General features: G+C 42.5%; 2 protein-coding genes across 5 annotated transcripts in view; both read right to left on the bottom strand.

The window, feature by feature from the left end:
* Smg8 (SMG8 nonsense mediated mRNA decay factor) overlaps nt 1-3,608 on the bottom strand; it is a 12,926-nt gene extending 9,318 nt beyond the window's left edge. For both annotated transcript variants that reach the window (XM_050119567.1, XM_050119568.1), the window contains exons 1-2: nt 1,817-3,608; nt 253-398 (exon numbers count right to left, since the gene is read on the bottom strand). In XM_050119567.1, coding sequence (XP_049975524.1) covers nt 253-398; nt 1,817-3,575 — 1,905 coding nt within the window. In that variant the 5' untranslated portion in view covers nt 3,576-3,608. The remainder of the gene's footprint in view (nt 1-252; nt 399-1,816) is intronic.
* A 1,374-nt stretch (nt 3,609-4,982) lies between these two features.
* On the bottom strand, nt 4,983-27,378 carry Prr11 (proline rich 11). Of its 3 annotated transcripts, XM_050119589.1 has the most exons (11): nt 27,136-27,218; nt 23,653-23,740; nt 22,972-23,104; nt 21,775-21,925; nt 21,423-21,545; nt 18,761-19,021; nt 17,063-17,161; nt 15,577-15,692; nt 13,953-14,012; nt 13,557-13,653; nt 4,983-8,571 (listed from the first exon to the last, which is right to left on the bottom strand). In XM_050119589.1, the coding sequence occupies exons 3-11, from the start codon at nt 23,097-23,099 to the stop codon at nt 8,503-8,505; spliced, it is 1,104 nt and encodes a 367-aa protein (XP_049975546.1). In that variant the 5' UTR covers nt 23,100-23,104; nt 23,653-23,740; nt 27,136-27,218; the 3' UTR covers nt 4,983-8,502. The 3 variants fall into 3 exon arrangements, with proteins under 3 accessions (XP_049975546.1, XP_049975545.1, XP_049975547.1); XM_050119588.1 differs by lacking the exons at nt 23,653-23,740; nt 27,136-27,218 and adding an exon at nt 27,226-27,378; XM_050119590.1 differs by lacking the exon at nt 27,136-27,218 and having other exon boundaries at nt 23,653-23,999.
* Between the last annotated feature and the right edge of the window lie 208 nt (nt 27,379-27,586).

Here is a 27,586-nt window from a genome sequence, read left to right as displayed (position 1 = left end):
AAAAAAAAAAAAAAAAAAAAAAAAAAAAAAAACCAAAAAACCTCTAAGTGTATCATTCTAATAGTTTAAATACTAAATATACATCCATAAAGTATGGTTAAGGAAAAAAACAAGAAGTGCATGTCACGAACTTGCCCTTGTTTCTATAGCACTGCAGTTACATTGGCTTTTCTAAGCATTCTGCTTCTGAATATGTACTTTTACTTGGATAATATTCAGTAACAAAGAGAGCTTCAGAGCTTCAGAGTCTACCTGGTAAAAGTCATAGTTAGCAGCCTTGATGTCAAAGGGGTCGTCTCGAGGTGCCTGTTTCCTTCCGCAGTTGCAGGCTCCGGTGGAGCGGGCTCTGCTATTGTGGTAGAGCACAGGTGGGTTCCTATCCGCCTCTGGTTTTTCTCCTGGAAGATGTAACTGTCATTATTAATCTCACAAAGACAACACAGAGCCAAGTTTACTTTGTGTTTTACAACAAGTTCTCCAGATAGTAGTTCTCTGGCAATTAAGAAACACACACACACACAAACAAGCAAACAAACAAAAATCTTGATTAAACACATAAGCTTTAAGTTTTACCCCCTTTTTCAGTGCAGAGGATGAGACTGGTGCCTCACTCATATATGCAATGCAAGTGCGCTGTCTCCTAGCTACACCCCATCTTAATTCGAAATGGTTGGGAACTAGCCAGAAGTGGTGGGGCCATCTGGAGGCAGAGGCAGAAGAATCTTTAAGAGTTCAAGGCCAGGCTGGTCTACAGGGAGACCCTGCCGCAAAAATAAATAAGTTGAATTTCTCAGTGACTTTTTCCTTCTGTGTAACATCATGATGACTTTCCATTTTACTATATTCCTGTCAATTCAACAAATACTCTAAGATGAAAGGTGAACACACATTTTCTGAAACTTCATGTTTCTTAATAATTATCATTGACCAACTCACTAGAATTCATTGTTTAAATTAAAAAAAATAGTCATGGGTGATAGTTTCCTTTTAGAGGTAGAAGATAAAATTTAAGGCTGGAGCTGGTAAGATGGCTCATCTGGAATCTGAGTTCCATCCCCAGAATCCACGTGGTAGAAGGAGGGAAATGACCCTACAAGTTGTCCTCTGACCTCCACTTGAATGTCATGGTAATCACATATCTATAAAAATACACACATACACACACAAAATGCAATTTTAAAAATAAAAATAGATGGTTATTTACTTGTTGGGTGTGGTACAACACACACTCCAAAGGCAGAAGCAGAAGGATTTCTGTGAGTTTAAGTCCAACTTGGCCTACAGAGTTCCAGGACAGCCAGAACTATTTAAGAATTGTCTCAAAATAATAATAATAAAAAAATGCTGGGCAATGATGGCACACACCTTTGATCCCAGCACTTGGGAGGCAGCGGCAGGCGGATCTCAGTGAGTTCAAGGCCAGCCTGGTCTACAGAGCAAGTTCCAGGACAGCCAGGGCTACACAGTGAAACTCTGTCACAAGCAAACAAACAAACAAAAACGGTAAAGCAATAAAACAAAGAAAGAATTAAAAAAAAGAGAATTTACTCTTAAATTTCTGCAGGGCTCTTTATAAAACAAAAATACCAATGCCTAACAAACAAATCATCTTAAACTAAGAGTACAAGCACAGCTCAGGTGCCAGTGAGAGGCTCAGCAGGTAAAAGGGCTTTCTGCACAAGCCTAACTACATGGGGATGGTTGCCCCCTGACCTCCATAGGTGCACTTCCATGAACACACACCATACAAGCCCACAATAATAATAAAGCACAGCTCAAGTTTTCGTTGCAAAAGGTCGGAAACTTGGGAGTTTACCTGATTTCGGTAAGGAGTGAAATTTGTGTACACAGTGCTGGTCAGTCAGACTTCTCTCCTCACAGAGCTGATGGCCATGGCTCCAGAATTTGTAGCAGTCCTCATGCAGTTGCATGGCGTATTTGTGAAAGGCTGGGCCTCGCGCGTGTTGACTGTATACTCGAAGGGCCTGGGCAAGCTGGTTCTTGTGGACTGTCATGGTGTAATTGTGAGGCAAGTTGGACTGGTAGGCACTATGAGCCATGGGTAAAGCTTTTTGGCACCGGTTTTCTGAGAATTTTGTGTCTATATCCAAAAACCCTTCTAAGACTTTAATACTGCTTAAAATCTTAGAGGTGAGCTCCCCAGTGGGTGAGCCCAAATCCTCTTCTTTCCCGTCAATAGCCACTTCATAGAGTTTCGCAGCTGCTGAGATCCACTTCTGATAAGTGGGAAGTTCAAAATGGGAGGGCTGTGGGTTCCTGCCCACACTGTCATCGAAACCTTTTTTGCTTAGGACCAGCTCCACGTGCTGCCACAGGAATTCTCGAAGGGTGAAATCCACTAGCTGGCCCGAAGAACTGGAGGTGCTGCTATCGGTGTGGAAGGAGAGCTGTTGGCGGCCGTGTTGCCTCATCACTTGATAACGCCTAGGTCCAGAGAGGGGTGCAGGCACCAACAAAGACTCAGGGTCCTTCACAGTACAGTGACTCCTAAGCTGGTCCAGCAACATGCCAATTGGGTCCTCCTCCTGGCTTCCTGGGACTATGTACACAAAAGCTTGGTTGGCAGGTACCGTAAAGAGGCAGTTGATACTCTGATTCGTCAAGACTCGACTCTTGCGGAAGATTCTGTAGATCTGATCCTCCAGGGCATGCTGCAGTCTTCTTTTAGGAGAATGCTTCTTGGGCTTATCTGGATGAGCTGTATCTTGGCTCCGAGGGGGTTCCACTTTAAGGGCTCCATTGAGTTGAAAGAGGAAAAGGAGTCTAGGTGGGCAAGGTCGGCAGTTTAACTTCCAGTCTTTGCCAACTGGACAATCCTTAATGGCTGTTTTAAGGAGGGGTAGTACTTTCTGTCTCAACCCATCCAGGGCTCTGAATACTCGATCATAAGTGATATCAAAGGAACAAGTCGGATGGACCAGGAGCAATATATGACAGACAGAGAAAAGGTAAAGGAGACTGAGACACTGCAACTTCTCCTGGTGCTTCCAGAACTCATGTGTTTCCGCGTGAGGTAAAGAGAGGCCGCCACCAGCTTCTCCGCTCTGGAGAGCCCGACAAGCACGCAGAAGCTGTGAATTGTCACAGATGGAAGTGAGAATAAGATACAGGACTTTGCTTTCCTGGTTATAGTAAGCCTGCAGAAGGCTGAAGTCCTGGGGACCTGGCTCAGCTTGGTTGCCTTCCGCGGTAGCCATACCTCCACGAAGTGAATCCCCGGCGGCAGCCCCCGGGTCCCCGGCTCCCCCGGCTTCTCCGACGGAGACCGTTTCCGTCTTGAATACAGGCCCGGGATCCCCAGGATCCTGGTGGTGAAAGAGAGGGAAAACCTGTCGGTCGCACACAGTGTTCACTAGAGAGAACTTCTCGGAGTTCAGACGCAGAGCCGTCTTGCCGAAGATTCCCACCACGCAGATCTCATCTTCCCTCCACGGAGGCTCCGGCACGCCAGCCGCGTTCCCTCCGCCTTCAGCGGGGGGACCTCCGGGACTCTCAGAGCCCAGCCAGGCCGACGCTCCCATGAGAAGTTCTCGCAAGCTGACCGGCCCCGCCATGGCAGAGAATGGGCTTCCTCCACCGTCCTTCCGGTCCCTCGCTAATCCCATCCAACCAGGTTCTACCGTGAAATACTTCCGCACGACAATCCCTGCTTTTCTCTCACTTTAGTTCCGATGTCGTGTTCCGTGCCTTGTGTCACTGCATCCGTCCCCTGTCGTCGTCGTCTCCCCACCCCCCGCCCCGCCTTTTCTAGTGTTCTGCCAAGATCTTTCTTAACCCTACATTTGCTCAGTTCGAGAATATAGGGATCGAGATGTCAAAAACTAGATTGGATGCAGTTTGCATTTTAATACGTCAAAAAAAAATTCCAACAGCTTAGATTTTCTAACAGCTCAGCGGGGGTGGTTGCTTATACTCTCACCGTCTCTTGAAACTTGAGTCACGAGGATTCCTTTTTGTTTGTTTTTCAAGACAGTTTCTCTGTGTTGCCCTAGAACTCACTTTGTTAACCAGGCTGCACCACCGCGCAGCACTTTTTGTTTTTAAATTGGTTTTTCGAGAGTCTCTCCGTGTAACCTTGGCTGTACTGGACCTGTCTCTGTAGACCGGGGTGTAGGCCTCGAATTTAGAAATTCCCCAGCCTCTACCTCACAAGTAGTGGGATTGAAGGCTTGAGACACCACCAGGAAAGAGAGGGAAGGAGGGAGGAAGGTGAAGTGGAGGAAGAATAGGGGAGAAAGTGAGGAGAGAGGGGTAGGGAAGGAGGGGAGGTCCAAGCATATTGTCACATCCCTGTAATTCCAACGTTCAGAATGACGAGGCAGGAGAAGTTCAAGTAATGCATCAGTAATTGAGATCACTTCTCTTGCAGAGAGGAGCTCTCATCTTGCAGCACCCATGGCCGGAAACTTCTGGAGAATCTGATGCCTCTGGCATTCCAGAGTATTTGTACTAAGGACCAGGTACTTGTCACAAGGGAACACACAGAGATTCCCCCTGACTCTGCCACCCCAGTGCTGGGATTAAAGGCATGCATTACCACGCTCAGGTCTTTTCTTAAAAAAAAAAAAAAAAGGAAAGAAACAACTTTTATTTATTATTATTGTGTATGTGTACATGATGTTGAAACAGAATTTCTCTGTGTAGCCCTGGCTGTCTTGGAACTCACTGCGTAGACCATGCTGACCTTGATCTCACAGAGATTCGCCAGCCTCTGTTTCCCCAGTGCTGTCATTAAAAGTGTGTGCCACCACTACCGGGGTCAAAAAGATTTCTTTCTTTCTTTCTTTCTTTCTTTCTTTCTTTCTTTCTTTCTTTCTTTCTTTTTTTTTTAAAGTTTAAAATGTGGTGTGGAGGTGCATGCCTAGCAGGTGAATCTTTGTGAATAAGGCGCTCCAAGTCAGTCAGGAATACATAGAGATACCCAGTCCTAAAACAAGCAAGACAAGATAAATACTAGAAGCTCATGAGAAGCAGTAGTTTAATGTAAGTATACAATGTGCAGAGTACTCAAGTGGTTATAATGAAAAGCATATAAACTCTAAAATAAAAATTAGTAAACAATTTAAGTAGGGTACATTTTAATACTGATACAACAACAATAGCAGCTTTGTAAATATTTTACCTATACAATTTCTATTTTTTTGAGACAGGATCTCACTAAGTTGCCCAGGTTGACTCCTGGCCTTGAACTTACATTTCCCTCCACCGCAGCCTTCCAAGTAGCTAGGATAACTGTCAGAAGCCACCATGTCCAGCCTAGCTATTTTATTTTTATTAAATGAACCTTCTATGCCATAAGAATTATTAAGTTATTTCAGCTACACTGGTACAGTGTATATTGGTTTATTAATTTGTAAACATTATAAGTGCCCCACAAAATACCATTTTATTATGAATTCTTTATTTTCAGTGATCATTTTCCTTATTTTTACATAATACCAAACTAGCTAGCAGGTTTTCAAAAAAGCTCTGCTGAACTTGGTGGTACTGTCTTAATCCCAGCATTCAAGTGGAGGAAAGATCAGAAGTTCAAGGTCATCCCCAGCTAAATAGTTCTGGAACAGAACAGGCTATATGAAAACCTGGCTCAACAAAGCAGAAACAACCGTCTAGCTGGTTGTAGTTATAATATTTTTGTATTATAAAAATAAATATGGATCTCATAAACAGGACTGCCTCAAGGTGTGTTCCAGTCTGGTGACTTTCTGACAGCATGATTTGACTTCTCAGAGTAATGCCATTCAATGGAAATACAGAGATTTGACAATGGAGCTATAACTCAGTGTTGGGTTTCTTACCTACCATGTGCAAGGCAGGTCAGTCCTTAGAATCAAAAAAACTTAAACAAAACCCTCCAGGAATTTTTAGGGTACTGCTAAATTACCTTTAGAGGTGCAGTGAACTGGAAGATTAAAATGTTATCTCTGCGGCTCTTCCTATCAGACTAGAAAGTTGAGTGAACATCTGAAGTCTTTGGGGTTTTGTTTTGTTTTTAATGGATAAGGGGGTCATTGCCTTTATTCTTGGAAGCGTAGGGGTGGATAATAGCCATGAGAGGCGACCCTGGAACTGATGGTATGGCTCAGTGGTGGAAGCACTTGCCTAGCATGCTCTAAGCCCTGAGAGCCCTCTGCCCTGGTGAAAAAGACAGCTACTTCTGCACCCCGAGTCACACTCACGTTATGGGAATTACCCATCTATTCTGCTTAGAACGGATATGATAGGATCCTGGCTGACGTGATACAAGAAGATATGTGTAGTAAACTGTGGGATCTCATAAACAGACTGCAACTTTTCGGGGGTGGACAAATAAGGTAGCTAAGTAAAATATAAGTTATCAGTTAAATGTGAATTTCAGACAAACAATAACACATAAATATGTACAGATGATTATTAGTTACTCTTCTAGTTGCTGTGATGAAATACATGCCTGTCTCAATCTAGGAAGGAAGGGTTTGTTTGGCTTACAGCTCTACCATACACTCCACCTGGAGGGAGGGGATCAAGACAGCAGGAGCCTGAAGCAGCTGGTCACACTGCATCCCTGCTTAGGGGATGGTGCCACCCACAGACTGTAGGTCATCCACCTCAATTAACCTAATCCAGATACTGTCTGAGAAAACCCATCTCCCAGGTGATTACAGATAATAGGAAATAGACAACTAAGATTAGCCATTATGTGTGTGTGTGTGTGTGTGTGTGTGTGTGTGTGTGCGCGAGCGCGTGTATTAGTAATGGGGATTGAACCCAGGGCTATGAACCTTCTAGACAAGTACTATATTCCCTGCAAAGACCTAAATACATTTTTTAAAAATATAATTGCTCCTCATTCAATATTAAGAAGATATTTCTACTAGCTCAGCATGTACACGGCCTTGAGTTTGATCTGTAATATTCAAATATTTGTTTAGTAGGACAAATTTATACTTAAAGCTTATTTGTGGTTTATCTATAATTCAAATTTAATTGAGTATCTTATATTCTTATTTGCTAAATGTGACACTCTAGACTGGCAAGAATGAATGAAGACCAGTGAGAGACACATCATTATTGTCAGGGAATACCCAGACTGGTAAGGACCAGGCAGTGAGCTTCTCGGTAAAACTGCTGTGGACCACAGAGAATCCTTGGCAAGGCATTCTGGTAAACAGAAGTTTCATGCTGAAATCAAGAAAAATTTATTTGACTACAGGAAAATGGACAGTAGATATAAAAAGTAGAGAATACAAGGCTGAGGATATAGCTCAGGGAACGTGTACTTATCATGTTGTGAGGCCCTAGGTTCAGCCTCAAAAAGAAGAAGAAGAAGAAGAAAAAAGGTGTCTTAGTGAGCCATATGAAACCAGCTACCTAAGGGGCCATGTCATTTTAGCAATGTGTCATTACTTTCTAGCCAGATATGGTAGCTCACCCCTGTAATTCCAGCATTTGGGAGGTTGAGAACCAAGGATTTCCATGAGTTCCAGGCCATCCTGGGCTATAATTTAAGACTTCCATTTCAAGCAAACACAGGGTCTTTTAGAATTTTTCAAGTCACATTGAATTGTTTTCTTTTTTTTCCCCTCTAAATTACTTGTTTATTTACTTTAAGACAGAGTCTCACTGTATAGTTCTGACTGTTCTGAAACTAATATATAGACTAGACTGTCCTCAAACTCCCAGAGAACTTCAGGCTTCTGTCTTCTAAGTGCTGGGATTGAAAGCATGTGTCACTATGCCCAACTAGAGGGTCTTATTTTATGAATCAAGTTTGTAGCAATGAATGAATCAGCCTTAGATGAGCAGGAACCAGGTTATGTTCTTTATTTTTAAAATTTTAGTTACGTGTCTTTGGGCCTATGTACATGTGAGTGTAGGTGCCAGTCTGGGCCAGAAGAAGGCAGTGAGTCGCTTGGCTCTGGAGCTACAGGCATCTGTAAGCCACTTCAATTGAGTGCTGGGCCCTGAACTTGGGTCCTCTGCAAAAGCTGGAGTGCTCTTAACTGCTGAGCCATTTTCTCTAGTACTCAGACTATTTTCTTAATGTCAGAACTATATTTATATAATAAACTAGTTATACCATTAATACTATTTCTTAACAAATTTATTAATTTGGTGTGTTGAAGGAAGCACATATCATAGTGTATATGTGGAGGTCAGAGGACCTCCTGTGAGAGTTCTTTCTTCCCTCCATCTGGGCCCTTGGTAAGTGCCTTTGCCCATTAAACCGTGTTGCCAGCCCCTATGAAATGAAATCTGAACAGCGACTCTAACCTAAATTGGCTAATTCCAGGGTAAACATTACTTTGCAGATTACTATCATAATCTTCAGAATATATCTAAATTCTCTCTTTATGTCACAATGTGTGTATGTTACATACATACTCTGATTCTTCAAGTAGAATTACATTCATGGAGCTATACACATTTTAGTACATTAAAATTTAGGGGGTTTGATCAGTCATTGTGTCGATTCCTCCTTGGAGTCAGGCAGAGCTGGCCTCAGTTCTGTTCATCAAAGCTGCTTGTATGAAGTGGTAGAGACTGAGTTGGGCTTTTAGGGTGAGCCAGCTATACAAAAGAAAGTCACAGTTATAACGTGAGTGATGTTCCTATGACCAACACAGGTCTTCTTCCTTTAACAAAGCCTTGATGCCTTTTGCAAGGTAGCATTAGCATTCCTAGCTACCTTCCCCAGCTTTCCTGATACAAACAGAAGCTAACAAGCCTTTTGTACATGCTCTTTTTCCCTTTGCCCGAAACGTAAATATACGTCTACAGGAAGCAATGCAATTGTGCACCGTGAGGATAAAAACATGCATCAAGGATGGAAGCGATGAGGAAATGGTAGCTCATGTCTGGAATCCCAACACTTGAAAGTCTGAGGCTGGACTGCTACAAGTTTGTGACCAGCCTGGGATACACAGTGAGTCTGCCTCAAAATCAAAACCAACCAAACAATAACAACAAAACTCAACAAAGGTAAAAGACTAAAGAGCAGGAAGGACACGATGAAACTGCTGCACTAATTGTGGACTTCCTGTTTCCCAAAGGAATGTTCAGGTAAGAAATATGGATTACAGCTGGGGTGGTAGCCCATGCCTTTAATCTCAGACAGGAGTTTAAGACCAGCCTGGTCTAGGTAGCAAGTTCCAAGTCAGTCAGAGTTACAAGGTAAGACCCTTTCTAAAAAAACAAAAATGAAAATGAATTCCTGCAGTTGGAGACTTAGCTCTGCTGAGAGCTGTTATCATTTATTACAGGAGGTAGCAATTAATATTCAAGGTGTCAATTCACCAGAAATAACTTCTGATGGAGGAATCTCATCTTGCAAGGCCTGCAAGAAATACAGACTCCAGAATGTCTTTTGCTTCTGTCTGCAATTTTGCATGTATTCAACTGCATTCTTTCCCTAGGGGCTACAGGGAATTCCCTACAGTCTGTAACTAATGTGTGTGTATCTCATGAATACAATTCCAATCTACTGACATTTTTATCTGTGGATTGTTAAGAAGGTGGCTCCTCCTTATGTGTATTGTCTAAATGATATTAATAATGTTAGCCTATACAGAGTTTTGATTAATAAAATAAACACAAGCTGGGAGGTGGTGGCACACGCCTTTAATCCCAGCAGAGGCCACTGGATCTCCGTTTGAGTTCAAGGCCAGCCTGGTCTAGAAGAGCTAGTTCCAGGACAGGAACCAAAAGCTACAGAGAAACCCTGTCTTGTAAATCCAAACAAACAAACAAACAAACAAATAAATAAAATAAACAAAAAAGATGCTACCCAAGTCAGGGCTTATAAGTTTCCATTAAGAACTATCTGGAACAAAGTTTAATAAAACAGCTGTATTTTCCCTAGCTGCCAAGATAGCTGTATATTATCAACAGATATAAAACTTCAAAGTAGCTTTAGATTAGACCATGTGCCTTGCTAATGGGTTTTAAGATAAACTATTCACAGAAAAATACAATCTTATTTACAAGGATACATAGCCAGCCGTCTGATTTGTTGTGTCACGGTAAATAGTGCAAAGCAACTTAATTGTGGGGCCAGAGGACAGTGATTAACTCTCTGGACAAATTCTTGCCTCAGTTTTAGTGGCTTTTGTTCAGTTGCCACAGGAAAAAGATTCCCTAACTGGCCAGGGCTACAAAATATAAACTAACTTGGTAGCCTTGAGAAAGAGTTACAAGTCTCCCCCTTTTATGGCCAATGATTACATGGAGGACAGAAAAAATATATTTTCAGATTTAAAATGCTTTTAATGTCACTGTGCCTTGGAGAGGGCGAAGAGAGCTTATCTGTGCTCATGCCTCTGCCCCCGCCCTGCAGCCCAACTCAGCATTGCACTCTCTCTGACTACACACTGCTCTTTGTAAACAATCTCCAGTCCAAGAAAGCCCAGCCTTTTATGATTGCTAATCACAAAATGTTAGTTTAAAATGTTTATACACTTGGAAGTAAGTGTAGGATATAGCACACAATTTCCTCACTCCTCTTAGAATCCTCAGTAGTTTAGTATTCTAAGACACCTCTGTAGATAAGATAACAAAAAGGCCTCTCTCTCCTTTTGCAGCTGTGTGTTGCTGCCCACTAATTAGGGAACTAACAGAGAGAAAGTGCCTCTTCCTTGCTGTGACAGTTTATCTGGATTTATTGCACTGTGAGCTGTTGGAAGGACTGTTTCTTATCATTTTCTTAGAAATGTAATGTGACCTTAAAAGGCAACGCCTGGAAGATTTTGTAGGTATTTAAGCTGGGAGAACAAAGGAGCATCGTGAGAGAATAAAGAAGGAATCCATCAGAACAAGTGTCAGTGTGCATTTTTCCTTAGTTTCACCGTGCTGTGGATCTTTTCTTCCGAGCCTTGCTTGTAGCCCAGAAGCTGGTTCTTTTGGGCTGCGATACAGTTCAAAGTAGGGTGCTTGCTGAGTAATTTTAAGGTCCTAGGTTTGGCCCTCAGCTAAGAAAAATAAAAATAAGAAGACAAACTTACAAGAAAAATTAGTTCATTGTAGGTAAACGTAGTTACACAACTACTTGAGACTGGGGGGTGGGGGGCAGAGGGGCAGTATATTTATATAAAAATAAGTATTTTTTCTTTTTTCTTTTTCTAGACATGGTTTCTCTGGATAGCCTCAACTGTTCTGGAACTTGCTCTGTAGACCAGGCTGCCTCAAACTCATCAAGATCCACCTGCCTCTACCACCTGAGCACTGGGATTAAAAACATGCACCGCCACCACCTGGCTCTATCTTTTATATATATAAATGAATTGATATTTTGGTTAAGCCCTCTGTGGTCAAGTTACTGTCACCTGTGCCTGGGTGCAAACTCTAGGCAGACTTGCTTTTCAGTTAACGGACGCATAAGGGCTGGGTGGGGAAAGCCACTCTTTAGCAATCTTACTGGAGACCTTCCTAAGTGCATTTTTGGTAATATAACATAAGGCAAAATTTCATCTGTGATTTTTGCTATTGCACAACATGTGAGTTTATTATTATTATTATATTTTCATCTGTTTCCATGATTCCTGATGTACCATACTAGCTATTGTGTGGGTCAAGGATAGCAAGGGTTCTTGCGCTAACAGAGAAAGGAAGTGGTTAAGGCCTTCCTTTTATCTTAGGAGTCCGTGGTGCTTCTGCCCCACAGGAAGAAGGAATTACAGTGTTCAAAGCCACAAAGGCCAGCAATCAAGACCCAGCATTCCAGCAGCGGAGGCAGGAGATGGCTCTTCTTCTGAACCAGTAATACAGGATATCAGAAAGACTAAGACAAACAGGTGGGAAAAGAGGAGATGGAGGTCAGTCGCCCTCCTTGCTTTTTGTGGGGCTCAGCAGGCAACTGATGATGGAGAAAGCTGTCCAACCTTTTCCTTAACAGTGCACAGCGCAGCCAGACTTCTATCTCCACCCTGCCTAGCACCTGTCAGGCCTGGTTTAGAGACTGCCAAATTGTCACTTTTCAGATTGATGTATATATAGGCCATTATGCCTGGCAGGATGGGACACTGCTGTTCTCCTGTGGCTTAGATCTTTCTCCTCTCTGACATTTATGGTAGGATAATCCTTTCCTTCTTCATTCCTATTCATTCTTTAATTGTCTCTGCCCAGGCTAGACCATCTTGGCTAGGGCAGTTCCTGTTTTGGGTTTCCACACAACCTTGTTCCTTTCCTGGGATTATTTGGTTCACTGGACTGAAAGGTTCAGGGCAGCAGATCTGTGGAAGCCTTTTCTACACTCTAATCCTGGTACTTACTTTAGCATGGACCTCACCATACAGGAAGTTATTGATAAATTCTCAGCAAGGGAATTAAACCATCAGACACTCATTAATAAAGGGGAAACAATAATCTTAGCTGTATAGCAAAAAGAGTTTTCCTTCACAGAATTTTTTTTAATGATTCTGAGATACCATATTTTTTTTAATATTTATTTATTTATTATGCATACAATATTCTGTCTTTGTGTATGCCTGCATGCCAGAAGAGGGCACCAGACCCCATTACAGATGGTTGTGAGCCACCATGTGGTTGCTGGGAATTGAACTCAGGACCTTTGGAAGAGCAGGCAGTGCCCTTAACCTCTGAGCCATCTCTCCAGCCCCACAGAATTTTTTTTTGTTGTTGTTTTGTTGTTGTTTTTGTTTTTTGAGACAGGGTTTCTCTGTAGCTTTGGAGCCTGTCCTGGAACTAGCTCTTGTAGACCAGGCTGGCCTCAAACTCATAGAGATCCACCTGCCTCTGCCTCCTAAGGGCTGGGACTAAAGGTGTGTGCCACCACCGCCCGGCTTTTCTTCACAGAATTTTATAATACCAAATAGTTAAAGCATTTTGGAAAGCATACAGAATGAAAAATGATCATTCTTTGATTCATTTGTTTGCATTTGCAGCATTAGAAGCTGAACCCAGGGTGTCCCACGTGCTAGGTTAGGGCTCTGCCACTGGGTTACACATCCAGCCTCTTTTTGCTTTTGCTGCTGCCTTCTTTTCTTTTTTTCCCTAAGTCAGGGTTTCTCCATGTAGCCTTGGCTGTCCTGGAACTCACTCTGTAGACTAGGCTGGCCTTGAACTCAGAGATCTGCCTGCCCCTGCCACCCAAGTGCTGGGACTGAAGGTAGCACCACCGCTTGGTGAACAGTATGTATTCTTACCACTGAGCCGCTATGATATTAATTAATTACTATGAGAGCTACTTTAGGTAGTGGGACACGCCCATTATCCAAGAACTAGGGAAGCTGAGTCAGGTCAGTCTGGTGGCTACACAGTGAGACCCTCCTTCAAAATATATAAATAAATAGACTGTGCTTCTAAATAAATTAGCTTTCCCTCCCTCCCTCCCTCCCTCCCTCCCTCCCTCCCTCCCTCCCTCCCTCCCTCCCTCCCTCCCTTCCTCCCTCCCTCCCTTTCTTATTCCCTCCCTTCCTCTTCCTTCCAGACTAAGCCAAGCCCCCATGTATGCTGGGCTATACTCTCAGCACTCACATAAATTACTGTTCATGAAAACAAACCGGAGGACTTAGTTGGAATTTTAGCTTTCACAGACTCACCTGGAACTTTCTCCTTAAGGCCCGAGTCATGACTGGAGTCAGTCCAGTTCCTGTTTCCATATTTTCTTTATTGGTAAGAGGGGTCCCACCTGGGCTCCTGGAAAAGCGTGAAAAATATCAGAGCTGTGCTTTATCCCTGCTTTTCTTATTTTAATCTTATTTATTTATTTGTTTGTTTGTTTGTTATGTATACCGTGTTGTGGCATGTTTGCTTATGTGCCAGAAGAGGGCACCAAAAGTAATTATAGATGCTTGTGAGCCACCAAGTACATGCTGGGAATTGAACTCAGGACCTCTGGAAGAGCAAGCAGTGTTCCTAACCTCTGAGCCAGCCTCTCCCCAGCTCTATCCCCACTTTTCAAACTGTCTTAGAAAACACAAGGATAAGAGACTTACCTGTCTACATCGACTTTCCTCAGCAGTTTCCGCAGATCTATTTGGCTTTTACCGGGAGTACTGAGAATAAAGACATAAAAATTAAAACTTTCCAGATTTCACCACTTTTCTAAAAACAGGTCAGTATTATAGGCAAGCTCCTAGAAAGTAATTCTTTCTGTCACATTAAAAAAAAAAAAAAAAAAAAAGAAGCTGTGGCCAGGCAGTGGTGGTTCACACCTTTACTCCCAACACTCGGGAGGCAGACGCAGGCGGGTCTCTGTGAGTGCGAGCCAGTCTGGTTTATAGAGAGAGTTTCCAGGACAGCTAGGGCTGTTATACAGAGAAACCTTGTCTGGGGGAAAAAAAAATCGAAGGACAAAAAGAACTGGATTCGTCCATCATGCAGGAAATACATGGCAGAGGGCGCATAGGGATCTGGTTACACTGTACCCATAATCAGGAGTCAGAGAGAGGTTAATGAAATCTAAAAACAAAAAGTGTGGGGTGTGTGTGTGTGTGTGTATGTGTGCACGTGTATGTGTGCACGCTCGCACACGCGCCTGTGTGTCTTCGTGCCAGAGTTCACATGTGAAGGCCAGAGAATAATTTAGATTTGGTTCTCTCTATGCACCTCATGGGTCTCAGGGATTGAACTCAGGTCTTTAGTTTAGGCTTGGCAGCAAACACCTTTACCTGTTGAGCCATCTCACCAGTCCTGAAACTGGAAGTTTGAAAACTGACTGTTTGTTTAAACAGGGTATCATGTAGCTCTGGCTGGCCTTGAGCTCACTATTGTAGCTGATGACAACTTTGAACTCCTGATCTTCCTGTCTTCCCTCCCTGAGTATTGGGATTATAGGTATGTGCCATCACATGTGGCTAAAAAAACTTGTTAATATTTTATTTATGCCTCAAATTTGTTATTAAGTCAGTGATATGTCATATAATAGACAGCCTCTTGGGAGGCAATAAAGTATGAATGCTCAGAAAAAAAGACTAGAATTATAAAAATTAAATAACAATAACAAAAAATCATCCAATATGTTACCAGCAGCTGCCTCTAATGACAGGACGAACTTAGGTTGGGAGTTGAATGAATTACACCTGAGTTTTGTTTTTCTCTTGAATTTTTCTGTAGGTTTCAATTTTTTCTAGAGTGAGCATATGTAATTTTAAAAGTTAAAAGTGCAGCAGGGTGTAGTGGCATATGCCTTCAACCACGGGGCTTGGGAAGAGGAGTCAGGCAGATCTCTGTGAGTTCGAGGCCAGTATGGTCAAAATATCAAGTTCCAGAACAGCAGGGGCTTCATAGAGAAATCCTGTCTTGAGATAAACAACACTAAACAAAATTTAAAAATGGCCCCAGAAGGGGCCAGTGAGCTGTTTCAGTGGGTAGAGACCCTTGCTGCCTAAGCCTGACGGCCAATGTCTGGTCCCCAAGAATCCATGTAAGGGTGAAAGGCGAGAGCAACTCCACAATATTGTCTTCTGACCTCCATATAAGGGTAGTGGCATGTGTACATGTTCCCCAACCCAACATATACATACAACAATAATAAATTACATTTAAATCTTATAAAGAAGCAAAAGAAAAATCAGCATTTTAAGTAGCAATGGAGCATAATAATGTGCAATTCCTTACATTAGGACATTTTTAACGCGTGTTGCTAACACCCTGGAGTTGGGCTTCAGAGTAATACGCTGCAGATCAGAGACAGTAACTAGTGGATTCCGTTGTTCTGGTGGCGATGGTACAAGCTTTAATTACAAAACGAGACATTAAAGACACATATTCAAATATCATTCTAATGTAAACACACCAAAACAGCAAATGCTTGACTGCCAGAGTGTATATTTTCCATGATTCCATTCTTTATTTCAAAGGTCAAGGGTGCTCTCTCACACCCCCACCCCCCTTTGTGCTTTACTAGACAGGATCCCATTGGTTTAGACCAGGCGGGCGGGCATGGAACTCATCACTGTGTGGTCTTGAATTCAAAGAAATCCTCCTGCCTCAATCTAAGTGCTATGATTAAAGGTGGGAGGCACCACACCTATCTAGTGTGTTTCTATCTTTAGTTTGTCTCTCCGACTAGCATCTTGACTCCCTGTGTATCCAAGCAGGACTCTGAACTCCTGATCCTTTGCTACTACCTCCTAAGTGTTAGGATGATTAGTGTGCACCATTGTGTCCATCTTAAATGGATTGGGTCCATACACCCATCCGTTGTGTATGGGTGTATATGATGTAAGTGTGCATCCATGGTTTTGTGGATGTGTGTGTGAGTATGTGCATGAGGTCAGGGGTCAATGCCAGGCATCTGCATTATCACTCACTATCTTTTTGAGACAGGGTCTTTCACTGAGCCTGGAGCTGACAGACTGGCTAGACCTGCTAGCCAGTGAGTTTTGGGGATGACTGTCTCCACCTCTCCAGTGTTAGGAGCATATGTGGGGCTGGTTTTTTAAAACATGGGTCTTGGGGATCTGAACTCAGGCCCTCATGCTTGTGTGGCAAGCACTTTACCAACTGGGCCACCTCTCCGGCCTATTTATTTTTATTTTTTTAGTACTGGAGATTGAACCTAAGGCCTCATAACTATTAGGCAAATGCTCTGTCACTGAATGTATACTCAGCCTCAAAAGAAGTATGACTTTGATACACAGGTTTACTGGATTTTCCCAAAGGAACAATCAGGTTAAAAAAGATGCAAGGCATGACACTGTGTTTCTTGTGAGGTTTAGGTATGAGGTATTCAAGGATTTGAAGCTGGCCTGGGTTAAGTAGCAAGAAAAACACACCTGTGAACTTGGGAGATAGCTTAGTTGGTAGTGTGTTTACAGTGTTAATCCCAGCATTTGGGAGGCAGAGGCAGGTGGATTTCTGAGTTTGAGACCAATCTGGTTTATTTAATTATTTTTTTTTTAAAGGGTAAGTCCCAGGACAGCCAGGAGGCCTTGCTTCTAAAATAAATAAATAAATAAATGTAAAATGGAAAGTGATAGAGAAAGACACCCTGTATTACCTCTGGTCTCCACACATGTACCCACAAACACACAAATATAACACATACACCCCAACCCCAGTCCCAAAGGAAGAAGGCCCTGCATGTGCAGTGTTCTCTTACCTTCTTTCTTTCTTCAATACTCTGTGTCTTTTTCAATTTTACAGTGAGTAGATCTTTAACTGTTATATGCATGGGTCCATCTTTCTTTAACGGTTCAGTCTTAAAATACATGGAGAGGTTTGAATTAAAATTGGCATCAGGACATCTAGTGAAAACCAAATCTAAGTTTACTTTGTAAAGATTCAGAGTTGAAAGTGAACTCGTTATTGTTATTGTTATTTATTTATTTATTTATAATTTTTGCCTTTCCCCTACCATTATTTTTGAGACAGGATATTGCTATGTAGTCTTGGCTGTTTTAGTACTCCATATCTAGCTTAAACCAGCCTTAAACTCCTGGCAGTCCTTTTGTCTCAGCTTCCAAATGCTGGGATCATAGGAACGTACCACCATATGATTCTAAAGTTAACTCTTATTTACCCTAGGGATTAAACACATTCTATGCGAGCACGCAAGAATGACAGGGGTATGAGAGGGTAATGGTGTAGGTGTGGGTGGGTGGGGTGGTGCCAGAGTACCTTAAAAATTTTTATTTGGAGCTGGAGAGATGACTCAGTGGTTAAGAGTACTTACATAGGACCTGAGTTCTGTTCCCAGCACCCATGATTCACAACTACCTATAACTCCAGTTCCAGGGAATCCAACACCTTCTTCTGAGCTTTTCAGGCATGTACATGGTACACAGTCATATAAGCAAGCAAAATACCCATTCACATAAGATAACATAATTTTAAAATTAAAAAAGTTTATATATTTTAATGTACAGTTGTGTTTAGACTGCATTTATGTATGGGCATGACATCCATGTCTCGTGTCTTTGGAGTCTATAAGAGGATGTCAGATCTTCTTGAACAAGAATGACAGATAGTTGAGTCTCACCATGTGGGTGATAGGAACCAAACTCTAGTTCTCTGCAAGAGCAGTAAGTGCTCTCAACTGTTGAGCCATCTCTCCAACTCCTCTGCACCAGAATCTTCTTTGTATGTTTGTTTTGAGACTGATCTCAAACTCCTAATATAGCCATAAACTCAACTATGTAACCAAGGATGACCTTGAACTTCAGATCTTTCTACTTTTACCTCCCCAGTTCTAGGATTAGATATATGTTCTAGCCTTGGAAATAAAGCTTTGAAAATGTACAATAATTGGAGCAAGGTATAGGTGTGTGTGTGTGTGCGCGCGCGCGCGCGTATCATATATACCGTGTGTGTATGTATATTTTGTGGACTACAGTTCAAGCTTCTCAAAAGCTGAAGCAAAAGATCACAAGTTCGAAGCTAGTCTGATCTACATAGCAAGTTCTCGGTCAGTTTCAGAGAACGAATAAACAAAAACTTCCAACAACAAAAGCCTAAAACAAAACAAAGGAACAAGAAAACCCCAATAATTACATTACATTGGCAGTCACTGGTAACGCTAGCTACTCGAAGGCTAAAGCCGAAGGATTGCTTGAGCCTAACAGTTCAAGACTAGCTTGGGCAACATCTAAAAACAAAACCAAACTTCAACCCTCCCATCCCCCAAGAACTCAACAAAAAACTTTTAACTAAAATCAGAACAATTAACAAAATTAAGATATAGAATCAGCACAAAATACAGCCTTCATAACTAGGCCTTGGGCTCAGCTTTGAAAGATGTTTGGCCTTTATTCCTGTATCGCAGTCTAACTAAAACACACTGTTCCTGACTGTTTCTTACCTGAAGTGCTCTAGTAGTGCCAGGTTTTCTGCGCAGCAAAGGTGCTAGGGGTGGTGGAGGCGGAGGAAGAGGAGGAGGAGGAGGAGGAGGGGGAGGAGGAGGAGGAGGGGGAGGATGACTGGCTGGCTGTGGCAGTGTGGGAGGAGGTACAGTTTGGGACTCTCCAGGGGTTGTTGGAGCACAGGCAGGCACGTTTGTAAGTTTATCACTCATGCCACACGTATGACAACGGCTTGAATAAGAAGAATTTTCTGAGATGGTCTGGAAGATATCATATTTGACAAATGAACAATACATTAATTTGGTGGTGTGTGTTTGGTTTTTTCCCCCCTTTCTTCCTTCCTTCCTTCCTTCCTTCCTTCCTTCCTTCCTTCCTTCCTTCCTTCCTTCCTTCCTCCCTCCCTCCTTCCCTCCCTCCCTCCCTCCCTCCCTCCTTCCTTTTTGAGACTTTCACACTCTGGCTCAGGCTGGCCTGGAATTCACTCAGAATGACCTTAAACTCAAGTTAAACTGCTTCCTCATCTGTCTGGGCATTAGGGTTACAGGAATCCATGATCACTCCTGACAACAACAAATTTACTTCAAAAATTCCATTGCTCATGGGGCTAGAGAGAAGTTTGGCGATTACAAGCTTGCAGCACTTACAGAGGACTGGGTTTCATTCCCAGAGGAAACCGGGCAGTTCACAACCGTCCAACTCCACTTCCAGGAGATTTGACGCCTTCTTCTGGCCACCCCAACCACATACCCAGGCTTTTTTTTTTTTTTTCTTATTTCCAGCAGTGAGGATCACACAACTGAAATGTGTGTGTGTGTGTAATAATTTGAATATTTGTTCCTATATATAAGGACAAGTATCATGAATTTCAAGTAATGCCTGCCTCGGGAACAGACAGGGACTATCGGGAGAACTCTTTCCCGTTAACTTACATTTATCATGGTTACCCAAAAATAAAAGGATAACCTCATTCCTTCAAAAAAAGTTATCATGAATATCTGTATCTATATCTCATAAGGATATGTCCATTGGCTTAATGAACTAGTTAGCTGATTAGCTATTTTGAGATGAGGAGCTTGCTAATTAGCCAGGCTGGCCTTGAACTCCTAGGCTCAGGTAATCCTTTTTCTTCAGCTTCCCCAGTGGATGGGAATACTGGCACATGTCCCCAGGCCCAGCTGAAAAGTATCATATTATATGTTTTAAGCATACATGAAGCATCCTATAGAATTTGAACGCCATCTCTTTCTATACCTCTATATTTATTTCATGCCATGTTCTTGTTTGGGTTTTTGAGACAGAGCCTCATTCTCTAGCTCAGAGTGGCCTGGGACTCACTGTGGAGTCTGCTGGGCAATCCTCATGCCTCAGCCATGAACTACCACACCTAAAGAAGAGTGTTGACGCTGGCTGCAGGGGGATTCTTGGCCTCTCCTGCTTCTTTTGTTGCTTTTTGCCAGGCTAAGGATTGAATACAGGATACTGTGCATGTCAGACCAACAGACTGCCACTGAACTACATCCCCAGGATCATCAATGTTACATGTGCACCCTCATCGCATGTTAGATTTATTACTTGAAACTCTCTCTTCCCTCACACTGGGGGGCACATGTGGCCCATGGCAGGCAAACGCTTTACCATTGAACTGTATCCCCAGCTAAAAGCAATTTTTGTGAGATAGGGTCTCAGTACTCCAGGCTGGCCTTAAAGTCCCTGTGCTGTTGGGGATGACCTTACTTCTAATCCTTCAGCCTTGACCTCCTAAATGCTAAGATCAGAGGTGCATATCACCATGGCTGACTTATTTATATAGTACTGGGGCCTCCTGCATGCTAGCTGAGCATCTACCAACTGAGCTGATGCCTAGCTATTTCTGCAGAAAACACAAGACTTTTAAAAGATTATTCATTTTATGTTTTATGTGTGTGTGTGTGTGTGCCTGCTTGTCTGTATGTGCACCGTGTGTGTAAATGCTTGAAAAGGTCAGAAGAGGGCATTAGATTCCCTGGAATGAGAGTTATAGGCAGTTTTGAACCAACAAATGTGGGTGCTGGGAACCTGGGTTACCTTCAAGAGCAGCAAGTGCTTTTAACCACAGAGTCATGTCTCCATTCCCTCCAGCCCCAGTTGAAAATCTTGATAGCCATTTCGTTTGCTTCCCCACTGAAGTTTCATTAATTTATGTTCTTCTCAATAATGTAAAAGAAAGTGTCCATTTTCCCCAATAAGCTTTTTTTCTTTTCCCAATTTAAGCTCAACGTTGCTCATTGAAATTCCTTTTCTACTTCTATTTTGTTTGTGTGGCTGAGATCATTAATTGTTCCTAATATACATTTAAAAAATTAGTTTTTGATTTTAATTACGTGGTTGTGTGTACATGTGCATACATAAAAACAGGTGCCTATGGAGGCTAGAGGGGTTGCAGCTGTAAGACTCCTAGTGTAGGTGCTAGAACCCAAACTTGATTCCTTGCATGAGCAGTGCACTCACTCTCTTACCTGGGGAGCCACCTTCCCAGTGCCCCCTTTTGCCTTCTTCCTTCACCGAAGGAAGTCTTTCTGTCTGACATTTGAGAAAATCACCAAACTCAGATCCAGAGTCTTTTCCTATTGTAAGAGTCTTTTCAGATAAACTCTTTGGATTTGTTTGTTTAGCAACACCAACCTTCAGTGTTTCTTGGAGCTTGCTTAAATCACTTTTCAAAACACAAAATTGTTGTTTTAGACTGTGAAGTTCTCTGTGGTAGACTCGGGAAGGGAAGATGGCATCTCTCAGTGCTTCTAAACTCTGAAATCCTTAAAGAAACAAGCCTGAATCTAATGAGCAGCGTGCTGAAGAAAGCGGTGTCACAGAAGTTTATGTAAGCAAAGACAGGTGCAATCTCACAAATTAATCTTACTCAAGATTAGCCTCAGGGATATGTCAAGCCGAGGAACCATATAAGAACATAAATAAATATGACAGAACAAAAACAAAAAAAAACATATAGCTGAGGATGGGTTGATAAAATCTATACCTGGGCTACACAGGTCTGACAGTGATTGTATATGCACCACGCTCTATTCGTCCAAAGGTTTAGCACATCTTTGATATTGGGAAATCTGAAGCTCCAAGGTCGTCTTAGCCAGTTACTGCTTTGGGGTATATCTGTTGAAGAAGTAACCACTCTGTGGAAGAAACATTAAACAAAACAAATAGAATACCATAGGTCTTGGCTGGGCATGGTGGTGCATACTCAGAAAGCAGAGGCAGGAGGATGGATGTCTGGCAGCTAGAGTTTCAGGCAGTTGTGAGCTGGCTCATTTGATTGCTGGGAATCAAACTGGGGTCCCTTGGAAGAGCAGGAAGTGCTCTTAATCACTGAGCCATCTCTCTGATTGATGAATTTTTAGTTTTTGAGATTGGGTTTTATGTACCCTATACTGACTTTGTAATATGATATGTAGCAGAGACTAAATCTGAACTCTGGTCTACCTGCCATTATCTCCACGACAACATTCCCACCAGGAATACAGGTGTGAGCTACAAGCCCAACTCTATTTATTTATTTATTAAAGAGAGCTTTAGAGCTAAGGGTATAGCTCAGCAGTCGGTTTTGTTTGTTAGTTTTGTTTTTTGTTTCCATGATCGACACCTGGAGTTTGATCCCTAGCATACCAAAAATAAATTAAATCAGCTGGTTGGGCAGTACATGCCAACCAACTAGAGGAGAAATAGGGCAGGGGTTGACGCTGGAGAATTTCCAAAAGCTCAAGGCCAGGCTGGACTACAGTCTGTTCCAGGGCAGCCAGTACTGGAGACAGGCTCTCTCAAACAAAACAACAAAGTAAGAACCTATCATCCTACACAGAGAAACCTTGCCTTGAAAAAACTAAAAAGAACCTATCATCACCAACAACAACCTTTTGAGAGAGGGTCTCACTCCATAGTGCAGGATGGCCTGGAACTCACTGTATAGCTCAAGGTAGCCTTCAGCTCTCAGCAAGTCTTCTGCCTCAGCCTCCTGAGTGCTGGGGTTACAGTTAGCACGAGCTACTGTGGCCAGCAATCACTGTAGTATAGACACATTTCAAATTTTACATGGGACATGCCTAAAAATGATTTACTTAGGGGATGCAACTCAAATTTGACTGGGCATGCTATATTATCATTGGCTGAACTGGTAACTCTACTATGAGATTTAATATTTTCTGTGTTCTCCGTTCCACCTTACCTTTCTGGTGTGGGTGGTGGAGGGGGAGGGGTCAATAGCTGAGGCTGGACTCGGGAGGCTTCTTTTTTCTTAAATAATCGTTTGGCTTTGGCTCTTAGCTTTCTTCTTCGTTGTTTGAACTTGGGCATGATTTCTGTAGAGAAAAAAAAATTGAAGTTAAAAAAAGTTATGTACAAGTGTTTTGCCTGCCTGCCTGTGTCTGTCTTTATACCATCTGCATGCCTGCTACCTTCAGGGGCCAGAAGAGGGCATCATATTCCCTGGTAACTGGAGTTGCAGATGGTGGTGATCTGCCATGTGGAAGAAGAGCAGCTAGTGCTCTTAACTTTGAGCCATTTCTCCAGTACCTGAAATATATATTTTATTAAAGAATAATGTATACATATAGAAAATGTATAAGCCTTCAGGGCATAGTTCTATGACTTATGATATAGGACCATTATATACCCTCATATACATCATCTTGGTTATTTTTGGTTTATGCCAATTTTTACCTTCTTCTCCAACCTTGAGTAAGAAATAAATTGTAGCTGTGGGCATGCTGGTTCGAACCTCTAAAACCAGTGTTGGGGAATGGGATTTGAGGCAGAAAGATGGCTGTGAATTGGCGAACACCTCAAAGTGATTCTGTCTCCGAAACACCTAAAAAGCTGGGTACAGTGTACACACCCGCAATCTTACCACTCGGAAATTGAAGGCAGGTATATCAGGAACCAAGGATAGCTTCAGCTATCGAGTAAGTTCAAGGCCAGCCTGGGTACCTGAGACTCTGTCTCAAAACAACAAAACAAAACAAAAACCAGAGAGAAAAAAGGTTATCAGCATTCTGGGAAGAAAATGTAAACTCAGATTTAAAGTGTCTCTGGAGAGTCTTCCCTGTAATTTACACTAGTCTCTCACTCAGCTTTTGTTGTATTCACTGATGAAATCAAATGAATTCTTTTTTATTCTCTGCAACCTCCTCCTCCCCCGCTGGAGACCAAACCCAGGGCTTTGCCCTTGTCTAGGCAAGTGCTCCGTTACTGAGCTATGCCCCCTCCTTTTTATTTATTTTTTTTTTCTTGTTTTTTTGAGACAGGGTTTCTCTGTGGTTTTGGAGCCTGTCCTGGAACTAGCTCTTGTAGACCAGGCTGGTCTCGAACTCACAGAGGCCCCTTCCTTTTTAAAAAGTCATTTTGGACAAGATCATATGTATCCCGGGCTGACCTTTGAACCCCTATAAACTAAGAATGACTCCTACCTCTGCCTAGACTGTTGACATTATCTCGAGACTGGCACTGTCACATTGGGGTTATATAGTGCTGGAGATCCAAACCGAGGCTTCCTGTACGCTAGGAAAACACTTTACCAACTGGCTACACAGTACTTAGCCATTCCTTTCCTTATAGTAGGAAAATGGCTGTAGTGGATTATAGTTTGATATTAAAAAGACAGGCTTGCAATTCAGCAAGATAGAATGTACATTTACTATGATAGGCAGATGTCATAGTGGGAGGAATCATTTATAAAATGCCCCCTTAAATGTGGGGTACATTCCCCCTTTCCTCTGTCAATCTTCAATCTCCTCTACTGACAAGGAGCATTTTAGTCTTAGTTTTATACAAAAATAAGCTGAGAGCTAGATTAGATATCCACCTAATGTATACAATAAAGCATAAAACATAGACCTGTAAGTCTTCAGAGACCATGAATTTTCTTAATAGACTATGGGGTAATAGTCACTTAAATAGGCTATATACAATTATCCAAAAATCAAAGACCTGTTTTAAGACAGTTATTTTGAAGCACTAAAGATATTATTTAATATATTTATGTTTTAACATATACCCTTTTCTGGATATATAAAAAATTCTGGCCGGGTGGTGGTGGTGCACGCCTTTAATCTTAGCACTTGGGAGGCAAAGGCAGATGGATCTTTGTGAGTTGGAGGCCAGCCTGGTCTACAAGAGCTAGTTCCAGGACAGGCTCCAAAGCTACAGAGAAACCCTGACTTGAAAAACAAAACAAAACAAAAATTCTGGGTTCTTTTGATCTGAAGCTCCAAAAGGCTTTGCTAGTTTTAGCTGTTGATCCCTGAGGAACAAAGATATTACTACTCTAGTAGCAGACATGAAAATGGCTTGCTTCCGATTTAGATATGAATATGAAGGCCCTGAGTGGTGGTGCACAGCCTCAAAATCAACATTTGCAAAGCAGAGGTAGATGGATCTGTGAATTCAAGGCTGAACTGGGCTAATAGCTTCTTCCAAGCAGGTCACGGCCATCTAGTGGGACCCTGTGTCTGATAACTTAACAGTCATTCTTCCACTTCTGTTCACTTGGTCACTTTTTGGAAATAGGTATTCACATATACTTCCTCAGCACCTGAGGACACCTCTCCACTTCCTTTACAGGTTGGAAAAAGTGGGAAGCGCCTTGGTATCAACAGTGTAATCCTGGCAGCTAACCTTCAGGTCAAAAGGTAACAGTGAAGTGAAAGCATCTTATTGGTTAATAGAAAAATCAAATGTATAAGATTCAAATTTTTTTTGAGACAGGGTCTTGTTATGTAGCACAGAATGGTCTGGAATGCAAGTTCCTCCTGCCTCAGCTACTAAATGCTAGGATTATAGGCACACAAGGCATACAAAATCATGACTGGCCTTAAACTAGATGTAGCCCAGGATGCCCTTAAATGCCCTATCTTTCTGCCTTCATCTCCTAAGTGTTAGGGTTACAGTTGTGTGATTTCTCACCTTCCTACATTTTATTCATCTATTTCTTCAGCCTTACAACATAGCAACAAGCTTTTTTTTTTCTTTCATTTTTTCAAGACAAGGTTTCTCTATATAACAGTCCTCACTGTTCTAGAACTTGTTTTGTAGACCAGGCTGGCCTCGAACTCACTGAGAACCACCTGCCTCTGCCTCCCAGGTGCTGGGATTAAAGGCGTGCACCACCACTGCCCGATCCCATTAACATGTTTTATCCAGTAAAGGAATGAAAGATACCATCACTTTCCAGCAGCAGTCAGCAATGATTCTCTTTTCACTTAAGCAATATCCTCTAAGTCTAATACTTTTAGGATGTGTGTGTGTGTGTTGGGGCGAGGGTGTTAGTTTATTCAAACCAGATCATATCTTTACAGTTAAAGGGTGGATCAAAAACTTCCAAGTATGAAGTTCAACAAATAGCAGAATGAGCATTGGATCATTGGCTGATCTAGCTCAGTTGGAAGAGTGCCGACCTCACATACAAGACCCTGAGTTTAATCTCCAGTGCCACATCAATTATTGCGTTGGCACACAGGCCTGTAATCCCAGAACCCTGGAGGTGGAAGCAGGGGGATTCAGAGTTCGGGGTCATCCTTTGCTTCAGCCAATTCCTTGCCAACCTGGGTTACACAAGCCCATCTCAGAATAATAATTAGTTTTCTCATAAGTTGACACTGCTGCTTCTGTTAAAACTCCATCAGGTACATGAAAAGTTCTTCGGCTGGGAACACTTCTAAAGCCGCGGCAGCAGCGGAAATGACAGTTGCCATTTCATCACCAACGTTCTAAAACACATTTTCAGGCCCACAGAAATTGCCCTTTGTCAATTTAATTCCATTATCAACTCAGTTTGTTCAGCCTGATTACTGTGACATGATTACTGCCATTTTCCTATAGTTAGTCAATTTTGTTTTATTGTGAAGTATTGTCCCCCCCCCCCCAGTTCTTTTCTGTGTCTCTCTCGGAGTGACCACAGGTCTTTAGTGTCACCCAGCACAGTACTAGCACGTAGTAAAAGGGTGCACTTTTACATCGATGTTGGAAGTAACTCTGCCTCAAGGAACATTGTAAAACTACCCGTCAAAAAACATTCCTCCACAAACTTAAACGTGCTGAAGAATCGCGGGGGACAGCATCTGTTTAAATACATACTCTTATCCAGTAAAATTGGATGCACCCCTATAATTTGCATTTGTCATTAACGACCAAAGAAGCTAAAGCCGCTAGTCTGTGGACCCACTTTGAGAAGCAGAGTAACGAAGAAGACTGAGCAAAAGGCAATCGCTTCAAGACATATATTGCAAGAGTGTTTAATAAAAATGTGGCTTGGATGTTGCCAGCGGAGCTCTTGTCCTGCCCCAAACCTTCCCATTTCTACTCCATCTCCCCTCAAGTCCAGCCCAAGACCCACTTCCTTCAGCCATTAAGAACCCAACCATCAACAGTTCGAGTAACGGTAGATGGGACCAGGTAACAAAGAAAGAATCGTCCCTGCACTTACTAGTCCGAAAGTCTGAGGACTAGACGAAGTTCGGGTCGGAGCCTCTTCCACACCATAAAGAAGAATTCAAAATTAAATCCTTGCCGAGGAGTGACCAATCGTAGACGTGGTCTCTACACGGTTCGTTGTCCTGAAAGGACCCAAGTACAGCCTGGATTACGATTGGCTGAGGGCGCATCACATCCTGGCCAATCGGAATTGACGCGCTTCTTGTATGAATAAGTGAAGGCGGGCGAGAAGGGGCGGGGAAGCCGAAGAGAAAAGAAGGTGTGTCACATCGCCTAGGCCGGCAGTGGAAGCTCTTATGGCATTGGCTGCTGCTGCTTCCGAGTACACCAATCGTAAACTCTTTCCCAAGTAT

The sequence above is a fragment of the Alexandromys fortis genome, unplaced genomic scaffold, assembly GCF_014885135.2.
Source record: "Alexandromys fortis isolate MF-2015 unplaced genomic scaffold, M_Fortis_MF-2015_v1.1 scaffold_173, whole genome shotgun sequence".
Classification (NCBI taxonomy): Eukaryota; Metazoa; Chordata; class Mammalia; order Rodentia; family Cricetidae; genus Alexandromys; species Alexandromys fortis.
The sequence above is the reverse complement of the archived record's forward strand: the minus strand, read 5'-3'. Positions and strand labels throughout refer to the sequence as shown.